The following is a 21,738-nucleotide window of genomic DNA, read 5'->3' as shown; positions in this document are numbered from 1 at the left end:
GGAAAAACATTTCATTTTGGAATGTGATGCATTCAAAGACATCAAAGAAAGTTATGAGAACATGTTAGCATCAGTTTCTTGGCATTGTCTTTTTAGCGAGGAGATTGTTGGAAGGTTGGGTCAGCTTGTCATCAATTTGAATTGGAAAAGAACTGAATTGAAAAGAGCGAAAAACATGAAACTAATGGTCTCATAGACTATTTTAGTCTCACAGACCTTAAAATATCATTTCATTTCATTTCATTAAATTAGTCCATTACTTCTAAAATAATGTTTGAGCCATTAATAACTTACTCATGACAGCGGTTAAGAGAGGTAAAAACCTTAAAAAATAAGTGTTTGCTCATACGAATATTAAAAGAGTGTGCAGTAAGCCTAAAAATACCACCATGTGACCACGCACGGTAAATAGAGCAGAGTTCGAGCTCACACTCCCTCTTGAAAGGGCCATCTAAAAAGGAGTCGTGGTTGACTGATTTGCATAGTATTTTCATCTCATCGATTTAAACTGTATTAAATGTATTCACAGTGATATGAGAAACTTCCCTTTCCGTCAGCTCTGAACAAAGCTTTACCTAAGAGCTCAGAGCAGCCATGAACAAGGGCTTCATATTTGAAGCGGTAGGCTTGGAGCTGGAGCCCTTGCCTCCGCTGAAGTCCCAATCCCCATGGGAATTCTCAGGCTTTTCCGAAACAGTCGCTCAAGAACACGCGAGAAAAAAGACCACTTCCATTGACCACAAAATCTCCAAGAAAGCGCGTTCTCTTCCCAAGCAGAAGAAGCCCTCCAGAGAGGAGGAAGGAGAAGAAGAAGAGGAGGAGGAGGAGGCGCCCTCGAAAAATGGCGGCCACGTTAATAAAATAACTGAAGAAGAAAAAGATGATGACGTGCGTCTAAAGGAGACAGGCCGCTGGGATGGCCAAAGCGACGATGATTCGGAGAGCGATGATAATGATAAACCCTCTCCTGCAAAAGCTCCCAAAAAAACCCGCAAGGTACGTTTTTGAAATTTATTTTGTTTTCGAAATGTCTGATGCTTTAAACTTGGTTTTCGTTGATAGCTTGGGTTGTTCCACCACTCTCACAAAGTCTTCGGCCAAAGCTAATATCAATTTTACATGAATCCTATGTCTTAGAAAACGAATTTATATTTGTTGCCATGTCATTAGAAACGAGAAACACGAAACTAAACTAAATGAGAAACGGGTTGAGAGGAGGATATGAAGATTCTTAGTTTTCACAATGAGAAAAGTTCCAGGTTTTTTTAAATACACATGCAAAACTTTTACAATTTTTAACTACGAACACTCGTAACGCAATAAAGTTTGTATATCATTCAAATTTATATAATTAAAAACAAGAACTCCAAAGCGGCATAGTTCCTGCGAGAAGGTCTATTGGACTGGCAAATACGCTCAATAAAGTAGCAAATCAAGACAAATGCTATAAATGACAAGCTTCCGTTCCAATTCCTGGTAAGATTTCCTCGTGAAACTTGAATACCCTACAAATTGCCCTCACAATGTTTAACTCGAGCTCAAAGTGAACAGTGACCTAGCAAATCCATGTTTAAAGATCGCTTCCAAAGTCCTCTATGCTTCATATCAAAGTTAAAATCCTTGTAAATGATCCATACCTCCAGCACAGTCTGCAACAGCTTTGAAATTCTGATGTACAGTTCCCCGCCTCAAGCACGCTCGTGTTCATTGTAAATTGAGCTCACACACATAATGTAAATGGTGTGCCATGGCTGAGCTCCAAATATGTGTCTGAAATCAAAGCGAGGAGAGGAGTTCTTTTGGTTGTAGAAGCAATTCCAAGACATAACTATCAAGCTCACTTTCTTCTATGTTTTTCCTATTATTTCGATAAAAAAATATCATGCTTCTCTCTTTTCCTCTCTAATGAAGGAGCATATTAAGGAATACTGGGCTCAAGTCTTTAGTTACTTTACAAGGTTTGTTGCATATATTTCACCGGTCGATTAGGAAGCTGCCATTTGATACTTGAAAGGACCACCCATTGCATGATGAGATTCTTGGAAGAAGGCATCTCCCAAATGCTATTGATTGTTTGATGAGTCAGATTGATAGAATTTAGGATATAAGAAGGGTTTTGAATTGGTGCAAACATATAACTTAACATGCTTTTAGATGATTCAATAACATGTAGTAGATGAATGTTGCTTGTGAACCATTCATTGCTTATAAGAATGACTAATGACTAACCTAATCATGGATGTGTTAGAGGGGAAGCCACAAAAGCTTGAATTTAAAAGAGCTCGACGACCTAAGATGCTCTTTGTTCAAAATATGGGCGAAAGAGGTTTGCTTAGCTCTAAGAGGTTGTCTTTGTGTCTTGTCAAGCACACGATGCTCCATCTTGCTGAGCTCCTCTCTCCATGCTAAGCACATATGGTGCTCTTCTACATAGTTGAGTATATAATATTCCTTTTCTTGGCAATTAGTGGACCCTTGTTTAGTGATATGAGTGTGCCCTTGCTCAACTTATATAGATGGATTTAGATGGATGCTTAACTCCTGCTGAGCTCATCTCTTTGATTACTCTACAATATTTAAACAAAAATTAACTTGCCCATTGTTGACAAAGCATGAACATCAAGTGTAAGAGTATTTACATACTTGCAATGATTTGGTATTATTATTTGACACGGGTATTTGTAGTCACATTAGAATGATGATGGAATTTTTGTTGTGTCCTTATGCTGAGCATGCAATCCTACAACTCATTGAGGACTTTAAATTCTTTTCTTTGCTTAGTAATTTTTGCTTGCGAAGGAAAAATTTCCTTTGCAGATCAAGGAATTATTTTTTTGTTAAGCAAAGAAAACTTTCTTTTCTCAACAATTTTTTTTGGCATTTTATCAATATGCATGGCATCCATTCATTGAGTTCACTTTCTTGATCTCTTTCCTTTTTGTGGGTTAAACTCTTAAAACCAAAGTTATGGTCTCCAATGGGATAAATATGAGACCTTTTTTGACCTACATTTCTTCTTCGGAGTGAGGGAGATTGAGATTACCAACACCTACACATATTTGGGAGTGCAATTCTCAAGACCTCGTTTAGTGTGTGGCAGGCCTCCTAGCCTTGAATTAACAAGGGCTATGGATCTCTCATCCTCCTTGAGAGACAATGTTTTTGTCACCATTTTTAGGACATCTCTTCCAAGTTATCTCCTATGGAGTCTCTTATTTGGTCTATTGTGCTCCATGGCTCAGAGGTTTGGGGGCCTTGTTTACTAGAGTTTGATTGGGCCTCAGTGGAGTGGGTCTAGATCCTTTTCCTTTGTCGCATCATTAGATGCAAATAGGTAGTCATTTAAGCTATCATCTTGGTGGAGTTTGGTGCACGACCCTTCTAACTTGTGATGATGTTTAGTTTGGTCTCTTTTTCCCATCGAGTTTGGTGGCTTTTTTATTAGACGAAGGGCCAAGACAGGGACCCATACATGGTCCATTGTTCCTCATAGACCATTTCCTTGTCTAGTCCATCAAGATGGACTCATTATTGGTTTATGGGGTCTTAATTCTCTTAGAGTTCACTAGCATTTAGATGGACTAGCTCCCTCTGTTTAGATACTCCCTAAATTCTCTTGGTCGCATTCTCACTCTTAGACAGGAGTTGAACCAGTTCATCAGGGATGATCCAAACTGCTTGTGTTAACTCCTTGGGTGGGGTACACCCAAAGATGGCATTCTATGCTAAGATTAAAACTCAAGCCTCACGCCATTGAATGCACACTCTTCGGATCCATATAGGATTTCATAGGCTTTGAGTAGATATTGATCACCATATCGACAGATTGGACACGATATGCTAGCTTTGACACCTTTAGGAGCTTAAGATTAAGGAGCACCTTATTTTCCAAATTTTCGCTCCCCCATTTACTACGAGATCAGAGTGAGGTTCCATTGTTTTTTAAGAGAGCCCCAGATTCTCTCCAATTTCTTGAAATTCCTAGATCATAGATGTGTGGCCCTTTACATGTAGGAAACCTTTCATCTCTGTTATCATTTTATTCAGTCGCTTCTCAAGCCAACCTCCACTTAGACCATCACTTCTTTATGAGGCTCCCATTTGTTCAAGGCACCAAGACACAGATGGATAATGACCTCAACCTCAACCATAAATCAATGCAACCTGAATGGACTTCTTACACTTCATCGAGGCCGTAAAGGTTCATCTAGTCCATTCTTCACACCAACAATCAACGAAGATTGTCTTGAGTCTAGTGGTGCGCCTCCTCTTTCAAGCAATAGTGCAACACATCATCCAACCCTTCTTTTGCCACTGTTCCTATGCATTCCTCTATCTTGAGCTTCCTCCATTTGGTCGTGAATGCTAGGAGAGATAGATCTAGATCCAGTAGACTATGAGACAATGATCATTATTATTTCCATTTTCCATATCCTGGATTTTTCTATATTTTACATCTTTTTGTCATAATGATCTCCAATTATGAGTTTTGATTTTGTTTCCACATGCTTTAGGTTAGATTTACATTCTTGTTTTTTGCGTCCTCTTTTTATAGGAGTCGCTTCAACGACCCCACTTTGTATTGACATCACTGTACCCAACAATCCCTTTGACCTATATTAGTGGTCACTTGTTGGACATTAATAATCTTGATTCTTATATTATCTTATAACTAAGGAGTTGTGTTATTTTTGCTAAAACTTAATAGATAGAGTTTGCACACCATTTGATATTGATCATCATTTGGGGTGCCCAACGTACTTATGATGCATTCTTTTGTTATGTGGGATTTACAAATGATTACTGTTGAAATTTGGGGTAGCTTTGGGGTGAATTTCCCCAAGAGAAATCTAATTACCCAAAAAGAAGCCCATCTTGCCGCAAGGAAGAATTCAAATTGGTCAAAGGAAAATATTATTGTTTGATGTGTGCTTGGCACTCCTCTCATTATTGATTGAAGTGGCAAATTTATTTGGCCAAGATCATCAAGGCATTTGTTAAATATATTTAATTATTATCAAGAGTAATTTAAAATGGGGTTTTCCACAAGTCGGCCTCATAATATTCAAGTCGGCATGCCCTAATGGTTGTGACCCTTCACATGGAGGAAAAACTATATATTGAGCCTATTCGCTCACCCTCTGGGCAGATTTTCGGAGCATCTTCTCCGAGGTAAGCAAGCAAGACCAAATCTTCTTTTGTAAATTTTCTGCGGCCTAATATGGCCTAGTTTTGTGCCTAATGTGACTAAGTTTTGTGGCCTATCTCTGTACTTGTGCGACCTTTCTATGGTATTTTTATGCGGTCTCTTTGTGGTATTTTATGCGGCCCTAATGGTAGTATCTCTGCGGTCTAATGGTGGCACTTTTGCCGCCTTTTTTGTCGATCTAATGCGGCCTCCTTTTGAGGTTTCTTTGGTAATCATCTGCAACCTTTCTTTGTGGTTTATATGTGGCCTAATGCGGCCTTTCTCTATGATCTATATACGGCTTAATCTCAGTCCTAATGCCATCCTCTTCTATGATTTCTTTATGGATCTTTTGCAGCGTTTCTCTGTGCATCATACATGGCTTTCTATCTGTTATCATGACCTAATAATGTGCATCTTCTCTCTGTGTTAAATGGATTGTATTTGTAGTCTCTTTGGCATCTCTTGATGTGGCTTTAATGGCACTAACCTTCTGCATCTAGGGTGGTTTATGTGTCCTTTAAAGAGGTCTGTGAGGAGATCCTTGCGGCCTACTTGAGCAACCTTCATGTACCCTAGTCTTTTGTGTTTGGGAGTAAGGTATGGCAGAGACTTGAATGATGTATGACAATAATGTATGGCTGAAATTCTTATGTCAGTCAAATGATGTATGACAATGATTCTTGACTATGATATATGATGGTGTCTTTATGACTGAGATGTGTGGCAAAGTCCTTGTATGACAGTCTCTTTATGACTATGATGAATGGCGATATCTTTCATGACAGAGATATATATATGACAGTCATGTATATGACAATGATGTGTACGACAATGATGTATATGACAATGATGTGTATGACAGTGATGTTGTTAAAATTGGCAACTAGGGCCAAACTCCATGTGGGTCTTATTTATGGCAGCTGATATTTTTCTTGGATTCCTCTCGTCGAGAGGTGTAGGACTGATGTAAAGATCATCCAATTCCGACAAGTATACATGGAGATATGAATTTATTTATGTTATGTGACAATTCGTCAAGGTCGGCCACCAACCAAATTACCCCCATCTATCCTCAATGTTTTACTATAAATAGAGGTGGCCTTCAAGTCATTTTGTCACTCATCTCTTGTGATTTCTTCCTCTCCACTCGTTTCGGTTTTTGTGGAAGGAAAAGTCACCAAGAGTATACGCTGCCCTAGACTCTAATGCTATCATGGAGGAGACACAAATTCTTATACATTGCCAAGGAGAGCCCTAATCACAGTCAAGGAGAAGCCCTAGACGTGGAGGTGAAAAGGTTTTCTAAAGAGACCTATGCTGCCCTAAATGCAGTCATGGAAACACAACGAGTGGCTAAAACGCAGGTCTATAACAGACCCTAAGACGCTGTCCTTAAATGCCCTAACGCTGCCCTAAACGCAGTCATGGTGAAGAGACCTTAACGCTGTCTATAAGAGACCTATACGCTGCCTTATCTCAACCCTAAAGGAGATCCCTAATATGCTGTCCTAGGCCGCAGTCAATAAGGGGTTTATCTACAACAAAAGGAGGCATTACGCAGTCCTAAGGAGAGCCCTAGTTGCAGTCTAGATTCACTCTAACTGTTGGGCTTATTCCACACTAGAAGTTGCCCTACATCAACAATTGAAGAAGGCTTCAAGCATGCCCTAGCCGCAGTCATGGAGGACGCTGAATGATGCCTTATCTGTTTGGACAGGGACAACGTCAAAGGAAGGTTTGGAAGTGACTTGAATGACATGGTGAAGAGTGCTGAAGGGTATGCATTGAAGTCTGTCTTGCAAGGCGTGTTTGGACAACATATGTTAGGACTGTGTTGACAAAAAATGCAAGAGCATTATTGTTGTATCACTGTGTTGAAGACCTTGGTGTTTGGTCTAAAATGGGGATGCAAATTAGAGTTTCATTTACTATCAATTTGGGTAAGTAAAACTTCGAGGAACATCCACCGTATGTGGACTTAGAGACAAACTAGACTAAGCTAGGTGAAGAAATGCCAAAGCTCTCTTACAGGAGGTTTTTCATTGGGATCTCCAACATCTATTTAGTCATTTAACAAAATGAAATTTGAAAATTAAAAGACATTGTGATAAGTGTAAGAAATATTAAAGCTCCCTTACGGGAGACTGCTCATTAATATTTCTAATCATCTTAATCAACAAAACCTAATTCTGATATATTGCATGAAATATTAAATCTCTCTTACAAGAGACTATTCATTTATATCTCAAGCATATTAATCAAAAACTTAAACTAATGAAATCAAACATTAAATAACAAATCAGATTCATTGGAGGAAACATTAATACTTTCTTACGAAAGGTCATTCGTTAATATTTCAAACATATGAACCTAATAATTTAATCTAATGAAATTCACAAACAAACATAAAATAAAAGCCTACCAAAATAAAAGTGTACTTGCTAGGCAATGGGGATCCTTCCAAGGATTCACAAGCACACCAAAAGAGAAGTGGAATGTAGAGGATCAAAGAAGCTCCGTTTTATTCATCATCAATTGCAAATTGCAATTACAACCATTACAATGATTCTCCAAATCTAACTTCTCATTACCAACCTATAAGATACTAAGATTACAAATGAAGGACTAGGTTCTAAAATTCTAAAAACTAAGATTACAAATGAAGGAGATAACACTCCTTTTTATACAACAAGATGAGATAACAAACTCATAATGATGATCCACTATTCCCTCTTCAAATCCACATATCTCTCAACCAATGGTGACACATAACCCTATCCTCCATGATCTTCTCCATGAGGTCCATGATCTTATCCATGAGGTTCATGATCGCTTCAAATTCGAATTTGAACATAGAGTGCCACATAAGGGTGTCTTAAAAGCTTCCTTTGGACCTACACATGTCAACAAAATCATTCTAATTGTTAGGTATAAATATATGGATATTATTTTCTAAAGTTTAACCACAAATTCTCTTAAAAATACTAAGAATGAATAATATTTTGGAAAACACAAAGGTAACCCATATAATGATGAAAGTGAAGCGGATGTGATGACATGATGGTGGAATAGAGGTGAGAAAATGTGTGAATGGAGAGAAAGTGGATGTTGAATGGAGTGAAAGTAGATGAATTTTAAGGATAATTATTAGGCCCAACATACCCCCAAACTGAAGGTATTGCATGTCCTCATGCAATCTATTACATTACTTTTGATACTTGAGCTTTGGCTTAAAACTTTGCATGATATTATTTACTTAACTTTTGCAAAGTGTGTTTGTTGAATTGCAACTTGGTTGGTTCTTGTGTTTCAACCGTATTTTGTTGGTTGCATTCAAATTCAATGTATGATCTTTGCATAATGATAATGCGATTTTTATTGCAAAGTATTTTTGTTGGAACACATCATGGTTGGTTCTTGTGTAACAACCATGATTGTGCTGCATCCAATTAGCTTTTAAGTACTTTTTACAAAGCCATTTATATGCTCATGTAATAGTGAATAGATTTTGAAGGTATGTGGGTTTTAGAATGTGATATATGAATATGGAAAAATATGATTGGGACAAAGTATGAATGTAAATGTACCCCCCCCCCCCCCCCCCAAACTGATGGTTTTGGCAATTTTATGAAATGAGGAAAGGAAGTTTTTCCCAAAAATTATCATTCTAGCTTTCAAGGAATTAAATGGTTAAAAGTTAGAAAATATCATACCTCAACTTACCCTTTCAAAAATGATGAGAGTTGTGCATGTGTGGCTGCAAAATTATGATCATAGTCTTCTTTACCTGGCTGTGAAAATGGTGGATGAAGTCGAAAAAGTGAATCTTTTATTGTTGCTGCATCTGCTGCTGGATCTTCTGTTGAATGTTCGGAATCTGCTGCTGAATGCGGCTGAAAATGTATAAGGCTTGGAAGGTATACAAAATTTAGAATTCTCCCCCCCCCCCAGCCTTATTTATTGACTTGTCCTCAAGTCATTCACATCAAAAAAGTAATTAATGTAATTCTGCTTCGTCTGCTATAAAATGATTAGTCTTCAAGTCTTCAACGAAACTAGCTCATCGACACATTTCTTGTCATGTGAATAAATGTTTTGGTGTCGAACATAACAAGAAATTGTTAACTTAGTGGCCATTGATGGATGCCACTAGTCAACACGAGAGCTCCGATCTTTGATGTGGATGAGAGTCAAGATGACCCGAACGCATCTTTCTAAGTATGAATTAATTTGTTGTTGTCAAATACTTAGAAGATCCGACGAACGAGGGATGTTGATGTATTCCCTTGTTTATCGGCATGATAGCTTGCCCTTAAGGCATAAAAGCTTCAAGGTGTTTTTTGAATAATATTTAGACTCAAGGACTATGGACTCAATGGTGTATGGAAGCAAGGTTTTATTTGCAAGGGTAGTGAAACGGAAACTAACAATGATTATGTAACGTGGAACAAAAAGCTTGTAAATGAAGTGTATGTGGATAATGAGAAGTGGGTTAGGATTGATGAAAATGTAATGAAGTGTATGTGGATAATGAGAAGTGGATAATGACTCTTGCTGGGAAAAAGTGAATTTTGGCATGCAAAATCTCAAAAATAGCAAATCTGCTCATTAATTCGGGAATTTCTGCTAAAATAGCTGAGTTTGACCAGCATTGACCAGCCACCTGTAGACTTTGAATTCATGAGTGGATAGGTATTTCACCATCCTTGGACATTTAGGAACAAACCCCAGTTCTTCGAATTTGCTAATCTGTCATGCAACATGTCAAACCATTAAGCTATTACAGGAAGTTGCAAGAACTTGTAATTTTTTGGAAATTTTGTTTATGTTCATGGACTTGTTCTTTAGAATTTCTCATGAAATTAGTCTTTTGAAGACCAATTGTGCGCACAATTAGTTTCCTTAATGATCAGTTGATCATCTGAAATCTGCAAAAAATAACTTGACATAAAGAACATTAGTGTGTTAAAAAAGGAATGGCCAATTCCTTTATGATTCTTATGCAAAAATTAATGCCAAATGAAACAGATTAAGGAAAATCAAAAGCATAATTTTAGTTCAATTCCTGATGTTGATAACAGTCAATTTTTAATAAATACACATGAAAAATAAATTTCTTCTTGTTTGTGTCACATGGTTCATTGGCAAAAAGCTTGGCATTAGAGATTTTTTGTGTCCTACAGATTAGTACGTTACATAAAAGCATAGAACAAGAATAAAAGCATATATTTTAATGCCAACTATAATCATCCAAATGTTCGATAAACGAATCCTCCTAATTTGCTTCCAAGTGTGGAACTATCTGTGTGATTGGGCTAGTCGAACATTTAACTTTTCCTATTCTATTCTATTTTGAGATATGTAGTCATATTCCTTAGTCCACAATCTAGGAGGTCTTCGGTTTCCATAGCTTTAAATTGTACCTTGATTATGCATAGTATGCTATATGTAATTGACACACTTCCAATTCAATATGACAACTAATAACAAGTTTCATTTCGATCCTGCAAACAACAGATAAGTCAATGGATTCCACTCTCTCCCTTCAAAATCTACATTTAGATTAATCTGATTACTGCCACTTAAATTCATCTCTTCTCAGCATGATGTCTAGCTTTTATAAATTTGTGCCATAATATGAGTTCAGGCTGGAAAAAAAGAAAGTAAACATAAGAATTTTTGGTAGCCTGGCAAAGGTTTTGGGTACCCTCATTTCTGTATGTGGAGCCATGATTGTGACTCTGTACAAGGGTCCCGTTATAAGACACTTCTGGTTTTTAAACCATGATTTAGACGACAATCATGATATTGCCCAGAGCACAATTGCAGTGAAAGATTGGATTATAGGATCCCTTTTCCTTGTAGGGGCCTCCATCTCTTGGTCTACTTGGAACATAATGCAGGTCTGTTTAATGTTAATCTATTTGTTGATCCTCCTTCTGCATTGTTGCTAACAAGATCTCTCTAAAGCAATTTGACATATTCAGGTGGAAACTTTGAAGAAATAGCCAGCTGAACTGTCCATCACTGCTTTCACCAACTTTTTGGCATCTATACAATTGGTTCTTTTAACATCTCTTACTGTGCGTGAGTCAGCTACTTGGAGTAATGGGAGATTGAGTTTATAAGTATTTCCTATTCTGTATGGATAACAACTCAATGCCAGTCTCCTCATTGCGTGGTTACAACTATCTAAGTTGTCCATGCATTATTATCTTGTTTTCAATTTCGAACCCATTTAGACTGATAGCAAGGGATTTGATGGCCATAGAAATCTTCTTCACTGTCAGCAAAACCCGTAATTTTTTGTGCATTAATTTTAAAAACCGTTTTTTCTTCACACTGTCACCAAAACAGGGTCTCGAAGAACCGCGATTTCCTCTCAGACCGTTAGGAATCCAAGGAAACTATTTTTGGGTTATGTAACTCATTCCTTTCTGGAAAAAACCCATGTCTTCGTTTTTTCAAATTCGCCCCTGGTTCGATAAGAAACCGCTTTTTAAAACTGACGTTTTTGCAGAGGTTGCGTTTCTCTGCTTCGTTTTCATTGGAGTCTGGGCTAGTGTCTTTTGCTGGTGCTGGTGCAGTTTGAGAGATCGGTATTCAGATTTGGATGCTCGTGATCGAGTTGTTGCCTAATGACTGGATAGAGAAGTTATTCATATGGATGTTAAACCCATATAGAAGTTCAACGTTGGGAGCTAGGAGCTGTTGTTCAACGCATATTCATATGGATGTGCCTTCCCCTTTAGCAGAGCAGAAGAGCAAGAGAGCGAGAATACAGTGTAGCAAAATTGTATGCAACAATTCTGTACAGTTTCATATGGATTTGTACAACCAAAATCGTAAAGCAGAGCCATATAGGCGCAAGAATATAGCAAGTCATACAGTGGTTTGCTATTGTTTTTCGATTTATATGTAGGTTGCCTTCCTGATTTCCATGTAGGCAAATTTATCATTCTCTGTGCAAATCTGGTTTGCATTGATTTGATTTACCATGCACTATGTGTGTTGAGCGTGTGTGGAGGTTTCCTTGTTAGATTGAGACCTGGAATCAGTGAGTCTATGGAAAGCACTAGTCTTATAGTAGGGAGATATGATTCAACGATGGTATAAATCATACATACAAAAAGTGAGACCCTTTCTAGTGGCCAACAGAATCTACACTACACTTTGGCAGCACAAAAGTATAGCCATTGGCATGTTCCATATATTTCCAATTCCTTTTTGGGCATATTCATTTTCAATTGTTGTTTGCAAAACCCACGTTTTCCATCGATGTAATACATTGTGTAATCAAACAAACTGGAAATAGCTTTGATATGATTTATCAGTATTGAAAGCATTCTCGGGTAGTTTTAATGATTTGTGCAAATTCCAAGCAAGAGTTTTTTTATTTAATTTTGAAAATAAATCAAGAGATTTTCTGATCTTCGTGATCGCTCGAAGCGCAGGAAGAGAGCATACTAACCTATTGATTTGTTTTTATTATTTTTGCAGGTTAGTGTGGATGAAGTGTAAATTTATTCATGAGAAATGATGAAGTTTTTTTTCAAAGAAACACAAGACTAAAAACTCTAGTGAGATCTCGTTTTATTTTTCTAATCTATTCTACCTTAACTTGCTTGAAAGTTTTTTTTTATTTCCTAGGTAAAAGCATGCTTCCAGTGAAGCCATCTACAGACTAAAAATTAAAAAATGCTCACATCTAGATTTAAAGTTTTTACCTGATTATTTGCAAGCATGTGAGTAACCTGTCTTATTCTTGGAGTTGGTGCAAGGTTCTTTTGTAACCAATCTTCAATATTGTTCTTGCTCTCCAAGAAGTACATGTTCAACATTTTCAATTTTCTCATTCGTAGATGGATTAGTAAGAAATGGCGGGTTTAAAAACTGAATTTGAAACTAACTAAGTACGAAAAAAAAATCAATAAGTTCAAACTTGAACTCCTTTATGAAGATTCTATTGTCACCAGGTTTCACAAGTTAGTCCATAAAAAGAAATTGCAATAAAACTAACTTACTAAGTCTATCTCCAAATCATCTTACCCGGCAACGGCGCCAAAATGTTGGTTCTAAAATGTGGATGCAAATTAGAGTTTCATTTACTATCAATCCGGGTAAGTAAAACTTCGAGGAACATCCACCGTATGTGGACTTAGAGACAAACTAGACTAAGCTAGGTGAAGAAATGCCAAAGCTCCCTTACAGGAGGTTTTTCATTGGGATCTCCAACATCTATTTAGTCATTTAACAAAATGAAATCTAAAAATTAAAAGACATTGTGATAAGTTAGAAATATTAAAGCTCCCTTACAGGAGATTGCTCATTAATATTTCTAATCATCTTAATCAACAAAACCTAATTCTGATTGATTGCATGAAATATTAAAGCTCTCTTACAAGAGACTATTCATTTATATCTCAAGCATATAAATCAGAAACTTAAACTAATGAAATCAAACATTAAATAACAAATCAGATTCATTGAAGGAAACATTAATACTTTCTTACGAAAGGTCATTCGTTAATATTTCAAACATATGAACCTAATAATTTAATCTAATGAAATTCACAAACAAACATAAAATAAAAGCCTACCAAAATAAAAGTGTACTTGCTAGGCAATGGGGATCCTTCCAAGGATTCACAAGCACACCAAAAGAGAAGTCAAATGTAGAGGATCAAAGAAGCTCCATTTTATTCATCATCAATTGCAAATTGCAATTACAACCATTACAATGATTCTCCAAATCTAACTTCTCATTACCAACCTATAAGATACTAAGATTACAAATGAAGGACTAGGTTCTAAAATTCTAAAAATTAAGATTACAAATGAAGGAGATAACACTCCTATTTATACAACAAGATGAGATAACAAACTCATAATGATGATCCACTATTCCCTCTTCAAATCCACATATCTCTCAACCAATGGTGACACATAACCCTATTCTCCATGAGGTCCATGATCTTATCCATGAGGTTCATGATCTCCTCAAATTCGAATTTGAACATAGAGTGCCACATAAGGCTGCCTTAGAAGCTTCCTTTGGACCTACACATGTCAACAAACTCATTCTAATTGTTAGGTATAAACATATGGATATTATTTTTTAAAGTTTAACCACAAATTCTCTTAAAAATACTAAGAATTAATAATATTTTGGAAAACACAAAGTTAACCCATATAATGATGAAAGTGAAGTGGATGTGATGACATGGTGGTGGAATAGAGGTGAGAAAATGTGTGAATGGAGAGAAAGTGGATGTTGAATGGAGTGAAAGTAGATGAATTTTAAGGATAATTCTTAGGCCCAACACTTGGTATAGTGACCTTTGAAGCAACAAAAGGGGACTATTAGAGGACAATTAATATAGGCCCTTAGTTCAGTGACCTCGGTAGAGCTTCGTCATTGATGAGCTGGTCATGTAAGAGAATATGAAGGGGCATACTCACCTGCGAGCAGCAGAGGTTTACGATGCTAACTGAAGACTGTGTGTTAGGCCGCAGGCCATAACACCACAATCAATATTTCGTATGGGTATGAGGGCTTATATATGCCCACATCTTCAACGATCCGAGGCATTGTCTTATGAGACATTCTGCTGTGATCTCAGGCCATCATGATGACTATTAGAGGGCTGTATGGTGTTGTTCCAATATGAGATGGCCAGAGCTATAATCATGGGTTCATTGAGGATTAGACAACTAGCTAGGTGCAGCGTGGTGATGGATGCAACATGATGGATGCAACATGGTTGGATGTAGCATGGTGATGGAATCACCTTAGAAGAATGTTTGCCTTCACCCGAGTTCAGAACTGCAGTCCATGTCCTCATATCTGCAACCTCTTTATGTCATCTTCATGGTGAAGATCTCTGCTCTTATTTTGATAAGTCAAATTGTTGACTTCTGATGTATATGTTCTATCTCTCTCTGTTGAACTATTGAAGAATAGAAGAAGAATTGTTCAAGGGTTTCCCCGCATTGGGGTTTGTCCCTGGCTGGCGCCACATCTTGTGTCCTCTTGTCTTGGCTTGTTTTCTGCGATTTATGTTTATGTTCTATCTGCACTTTACTATCACGCTGATGTGATTGCTAATCTGAATATTGTCATTGGGCTAATGTGAAAAATTGAAGTAAATTGCTCTAAGCATAGAACATACCTAACATTAACATGCTATCAGAGCTGAGGTGAAGACAAAGCCCAAGCAAGAGTAAGAGAGAAATCACCGAAGACAGTTGGACAAGGTCAAAAGGCTCAATGGATTTTTCATCCCACTTCAAATTCACCAAGGCTGAAGTTGAAGCAAAGAAGATTATCAAAGTGGCGTAGCGGAAGCATCTGGTGGCCTACCTAAAGGTCACTTCAATGGGAAGTCCGGATCTAAGGATGGAAGGAAAGGCAGATGCCTTGCTTGCAATAAGTTTGGCCATTATGCGAGGGAGTGTCCAAATAGAAGGGACACATCACTTGATGATGATAACAATCATTCCAGAGGCATCTTCAATGATCAGAGGAATGATAGGTACAATGGCAAAGGAAAAAGGAATGCAGGTCATCAAGGAAATGGCTGACTCTTCAAGAAAGCAAGGAACTTCAGGTATGAAGAATCAAATGCTGTTTTTGATAAGCAAAAGGAGCATTAACTTATATTGGACCCCTCCACTACTTCTCCTCCGGACTCTTTGGGAATCTCGCTTATTGATAGTAGTGCTTCAAGGCACTTCAACATATTCAAGGAAGCTCTCTCTAATTTGATAGAGAAGGAAACAATCGTGGAGATTATTCTTGGAGACGATGTCACCTATCCTAGAAAGGGTGTAGGGAACGTTACCCCTCAATTGAATGAGGGTAACACGATCCATTTACAAAAATTTCTTTATGTACTTGATCTCAAGAAGAACCTAGTGTCCATTTTGGCAATGGAAATCTAAGGTTTCAAGGTGGCATTCATCGATGGAAAGGTATGTGTTTGAAAAAGGAATTTTCAAGATGCTTTTACTCATGGGTTCAAGGTTGGCAATTTGTATCAAGTTGTAGGAAGTCCATTGGGGACCATGTCATGTGACACATCTCTTCTATGGCACCGGAGGTTTGCCCATCTTCATTGTAAGGCCCTACCCGATGTGAGTCAGATGGTGACAAGAATGCCTGCATTCAAAGAAGAGCATGGAGGTACATGTCCGAGATGTATCGAAGGAAAACTTACAAGGGGGCCATTCCCCTCATGTAATAACAAGACCACAGATGTGGAACAACCTGAGGGGTTTGAGATTCATGATCGTGAATCTCATGTATGCAGGTTGAAGAAAGCTCTCTATAGTTTGAAGCAAGCACCTTGGGTTTGGTATGAGAGGATTGATAACTATCTGATGAAGTTGAGATTCACTAGGAGTGAAGTCGATCCAAACCATTGCTTTAAGGTTGTGGATGATAGACCTTTCATACTGGTACCTTATGTAGACGATCTCTTTCTGGCGAGTACAAACCCTCTCATTTGCAAAAGTAAGAGGGAGTTGGATTCCGGATTTGGAATGGTGAACTGCAAGCCTGTGACTACCCCGATGGAGCTTAACTTTAAGAAGTTATGCGGTAGTGTTGCTAGACCTGACTTGGGAAATGCCTCTGAGTTCCGTCAACTCATAATAGCATTTGATGTTCTTAGTGAACTCTCGTTCGGATATATATTTTGCAATTAGCATGTTGAGCCATCATATGGCTGAGCCTCATTGGATTGGTGCCAAGAATCTTCTGAGATATCTTCGGGGCACAATCTCTCATGGACTGAGATACACTGCTGGCGCTGTGAGGCTGCATCCGATGCTGATCGGACAAGCAGTGTGGACGATTGCAAGAGCACTTATGGGTGTTGGTTTTGCTTCGATATCCTGTATGAGCAGAAAGCAGAAGTCGGTTGTTTTGAGTACCAATAACTCCGGATACATAGCTGTGAGTATGGCCTCCTGTGAAGCTGTCTGGTTGTGGAAGCTCTTCTTTGAGCTGTTTAGACACGTGCTAGATACCATCATGATCTTCTGTGACAACCAGAGGGGGATTCGATTGTTGAGGAATCCCGTGTTCTATGATCACTCCAAGCTTACAGACATCAGGTACCACTTTATCTGGGATATGGTACAACGGGGAGCAAGAAGGCTCCATCACTCTGGGACTGATGTGCAGGTTGCCGATATCTAGATGAAGCCCCTGGGAAAGGTCTACTTCTTGACTTTTCGAGAATGACTAGTTGTGGAGAGACTCTCCTGAAAGTCCAGTATAATATGGACATTAAGCTCTGGGAGCCCCGACAGGCTTGGGGGTACTTCTTGGAGCAATGAGCAACCATAGGGTGAGTGGTTTAGCCTTCCCCTAGTGGTCTGCTATGTAGGCAGGATGAGTCGTTCACCCTTCCTTCTGCCGAGACACAATCATAGGGTGAGTGGTTCAACCTTCCCCTAGTGATTTGTTGTGTACAGGGTGAGTGGTTCAGCCTTCCCCTGGGATACCCCTGGCGACATGTAGGTAGGATGAGTGGTTCATCCTTCTCCTGCTGAGACATCCTACCCACACAGTCTGGGACTCATGGGAAGTACCTCTCATTTGGCCAATGAGTAGGGAAATGAGGATAGGGACCATAGTAGTACCGATGGACGCATCATGTAACTACCGTACTCCCTATGCTAGGATGATATTGATCTGGGATCAATTGGAACTGACTTCGGGTTAGTAAGAGTGGTATGATACACACTCTTTATTTGGAACTAATATTGGATCAGTAAGAGTGGTATGACACACTCTCTTGATTTGAAACTGACTTTGGGTCAGTAAGAGTGGTATGATACACTCTCTTTATTTGGCACTGATTTCGGATCAGTAAGAGTGGTATGACACTCTCTCTTTATTGGAATTGACTTTGGATCAGTAAGAGTGGTATGAGACACTCCCTTTTATATGGGACTGACTTTGGGTCAGTAGAGGATGGTATGATACATTCTCGATCACTTCTTCTTCTTCATAGTTCAGCAGAGCAGTGCAATGCACTGATGGCAGAGATAATACATTCTGGCAAATGGATTAACAGATGGAGTTCTCCCTAATTGAGAGGGAGTGTTAAAATTGGCAACTAGGGCCAAATTCCATGTGGGTCTTCTTATTTATGGCGACTAATATTTTTCTTGGAATCCTCTCGTCGAGAGGTGTAGGATTGATCTAAAGATCATCCAATTCCGACAAGTATTCATGGAGATGAATTTATTTATGTTATGTGACAATTTGTCAAGGTCGGCCAGCAACCAAACTACCCCCATCTATCCTCAATGTTTTACTATAAATAGAGGTGGCCTTCAAGTCATTTAGTCACTCATCTCTTGTGATTTCTTCCTCTCCACTCGTTTGGGTTTTGGTGGAAGGAAAAGTCACCAAGAGTATAAGATGCCCTAGACCCTAATGCCGCCATGGAGGAGACACAGCTTCTTATACGTTGCCAAGGAGAGGCCCTAGAAGTGGAGGCGAAAGGGGTTTCTAAAGAGACCTACGCTGCCCTAAATGCAATCTTGGTTTTCTAAAGGGTTTTCTTGATTGCATCTCGACATCAATTCTTCAAACCCTGGAATTCGATCATTGTTGAGTATAGTGGTTCTAAATACATACCACTCTGGTGGGAGTCCTCTAAGGGTGGTGAGAGTAAGTTGCCTGTCAGGAATGACTTCTCCAATTGAGAGTAGATCATTTTTGATCTCAGTAATCCTCAAGAAATAGGATTGAATGTCCTCGTCCTTGCCCTTCTTAATATCCTTCAACTTATTCTTGAGAAAGAGAATTTGATTAGCATTACTAATCTTGAACACGCTGACCAACCTGTCGTAGATCTCATTGGAGGTCTTCAATTCAGAGATATAGGCCACTAGATGCTTGTCAATGGAATCCCTGATAATCTTCTTCACTTTGACTTCAACCCTATTGTACTTGGTCTTCGCAGCAGCGAGTGCATTTGAAGGAGGTTCAGGGATTTTACCCTGTACATAATCCATCACTTCTTTTTCTTCCAAGGTCAAATCAAGAGACATCTTCCATCCATCATAGTCAAATTTATCATGGAGCTTGTCTTCAGCCGGGAAGTAGGATGAGGAACCCATTGAGTCTTTTGTCCTTGTCCAATTGTCTTTGGTGATTGCTCTTTCACTCTTGCTTGGGCTTTGTCTTCACCTCAGTTCTGATACCATGTTAATTTTAGGCAACAAGGGTATGTTCTATGCTTTAGAGTAATTTTACTTCAATTTCTTTATTAGCCCAATATCTATCCAGTTTAGCAATCACATCAACATGATAGTAAAATGTAGATAGAACATAAACATAAATAGTAGAAGACAGGCCAAGACAAGAGGACACGAGATGTGGCACTAGCCAGGGACAAACCCCAATGTGGGGAAACCGTTGATCAATTCTTCTTTTAGTCTTCAATAGTTCAGCGGAGATAGATAGTACAATTTACAAATTCTGATAATTTTGAACAGCAACAAAAGAGCCATAACCAGAAAAGTCAACGCTGGTCAACATGGTGGATTTGACCCTGAAAGATTCGGTCAACTTCGACCTCCAAACAGCAAGATGAAACAGCCCTCAAAACAGTCAAATTCAGCCCAGTCAAAGTCTGGTCAAACAGTCAACCTGCGGTCAGACCTAACCACAGTCAATGCTGTTCAAACAATCAACGGATTGCCTCGATTTCTGTGTCCAGAAATGCGGCCTGCTAGGAAAGAATTCCTCCACCCAAAATCACAGCAAAACAGGTCAACGCAGCCCAAAAACAGCCTCTGAAAATTCGGACAAACTTGTTCAATGCAGAAACAGAAAATGCCCTTCCTTTCCTTTGCACGTGTGGAGAGAGTAGCTGCCCAGAAATCCGCACCCAATCAGATGAGGAGAGAGAGCGATGTGTGGAGATGAGTGATGTCCAAATGAGGCTAAGTCACCTTCTATTAATATGCAATGTTGAGGATGAATAGATGTGATTGTTAGGCTTCTGAGCCTACATGAGTTTGATGGCCGACCTTGACAATTTGTCCATAATATAAATAAATGCTCAACTTCATTTGTACATGTCAGAATGGGATGATCTTTAGATCAATCCTACCCATGTGGAGTTTGGCCTTAGTAGCCAATTTGAACAATAAAATTCCTTGAGCATGAAACCCATGTCTCAAGCATAAAATAATTTTGTTTTTCTTCTTTACATTAATTACATAAAATCATGATTACACATGTCATTATGAAGACCAAACCTAGTTACATATTTCAACACAACTGTCCACAAATGTTACTGGTAATAGATCATAATGGAATAATTCCTTTGATTTCTTCCGAGGTGGATGCTCATCATCATCATCATCATCAACATTAGCTGCTGATGCATGTTGCTTTTCCTTCCTTTCCTTCTCAAGACATTGGGACGCATAGTGTCCAAATTCATGACAAATGAGGCACTTGACCTTTGATATATTCTTCTTCTTCGGATTTTGAGTGGGTGTTCTACCTGTATTCTTCTTATCAAACTTTCCAAAGTTCCATCATCCTTTTTCTTTCCTTGTATGAGCTGCAAGGGCTTGAGTTTCTTCATCTTGCGGATTCTCCAAGTTGTTCCTGGACAACAATCTGGCTTCCTCTTGGAGACAATCAGTCCATAGTTTATCAAACTTGGGCAGTTTTTCTCGTGCATAAATTCCTCAAATAAATGGCTCCCACGAGGAAGGGAATCCATTGAGAGTCACTGTAACAAGCTCTGTATCATCAATGGCATCTCCAATGGCTACAAGCTTATCTCTGCTTTGGGAGACTCTTATAAGATAGGAGACAACAAAATCTGATCTACTCATCACGACACTACGGGACAATTTCTCAACGTTAAGTTTCTGCTAGTGTTGCTGCTCTCATACAACCCCACCAGAACATCATACTTCCTTGGCAGTCTTAAGATCAGCTTAAGATTGTCCTCACTGGTTGAGTTATCTTAAGTCGTCGCATAAAAAAATCAACACTGGCCACCCACCAACTCCTGCCAAGGACATTCCTTGATGTAGCTCCTAAAGTAATGTACCTCACATGTGCCAAGAATAGTAGACACATGCCAAGCACATCCTCCATATGCCAACACATCCCAGAAACACTCCTCTGTTATGAACACGTGCCAACACATTTCAGATGCTAACTCAATGCTCAAATGTAAATAATTCACTGATGACTATTCAGTGGTCATCTGATTAATTCTAATCTATAATCAGAACTCTGAACTGCTAAAATAGAAAACCTTTAATGTTAGTGAATGAGAGAAACTGGTGATTAATTGAGAACAGGTTTTGAGCAACAGAAAACAAACAGTTTCATAGTCAAAATCCATTGGAACTCTTGATTTTTTTCAGTATTCCTGCCTATTATATCTAATTTAAAGTGTGGCCAAAAACCATGGGATTATTCTCTTGTTTGAACCTGTTTGCAAATATATTTGATCCCACAGCCATAACCTTTAGTTAAGGAGGTATTCCTA

The 21,738-nt window shown here is 38.6% G+C and overlaps 1 protein-coding gene across 1 annotated transcript in view; it reads left to right on the top strand.

Annotated features, from left to right (window-relative positions):
- Positions 1 to 438: 438 nt before the first annotated feature.
- The window catches only part of LOC149178772 (DEA(D/H)-box RNA helicase family protein), a 288,841-nt gene continuing 267,541 nt past the window's right edge, over positions 439 to 21,738 (top strand). Inside the window, exon 1 of the mRNA XM_089420426.1 lies at positions 439 to 996. Coding sequence (XP_089276552.1) covers positions 595 to 996 — 402 coding nt within the window. The 5' untranslated portion in view covers positions 439 to 594. The remainder of the gene's footprint in view (positions 997 to 21,738) is intronic.

The sequence above is a fragment of the Pinus tabuliformis genome, chromosome 4_1 (genome assembly GCF_031772625.1).
Source record: "Pinus tabuliformis cultivar Carrire ecotype Pingquan chromosome 4_1, CPIR1, whole genome shotgun sequence".
NCBI lineage: Eukaryota > Viridiplantae > Streptophyta > Pinopsida > Pinales > Pinaceae > Pinus > Pinus tabuliformis.
This window is presented reverse-complemented; position numbering and strand designations above follow the sequence as displayed.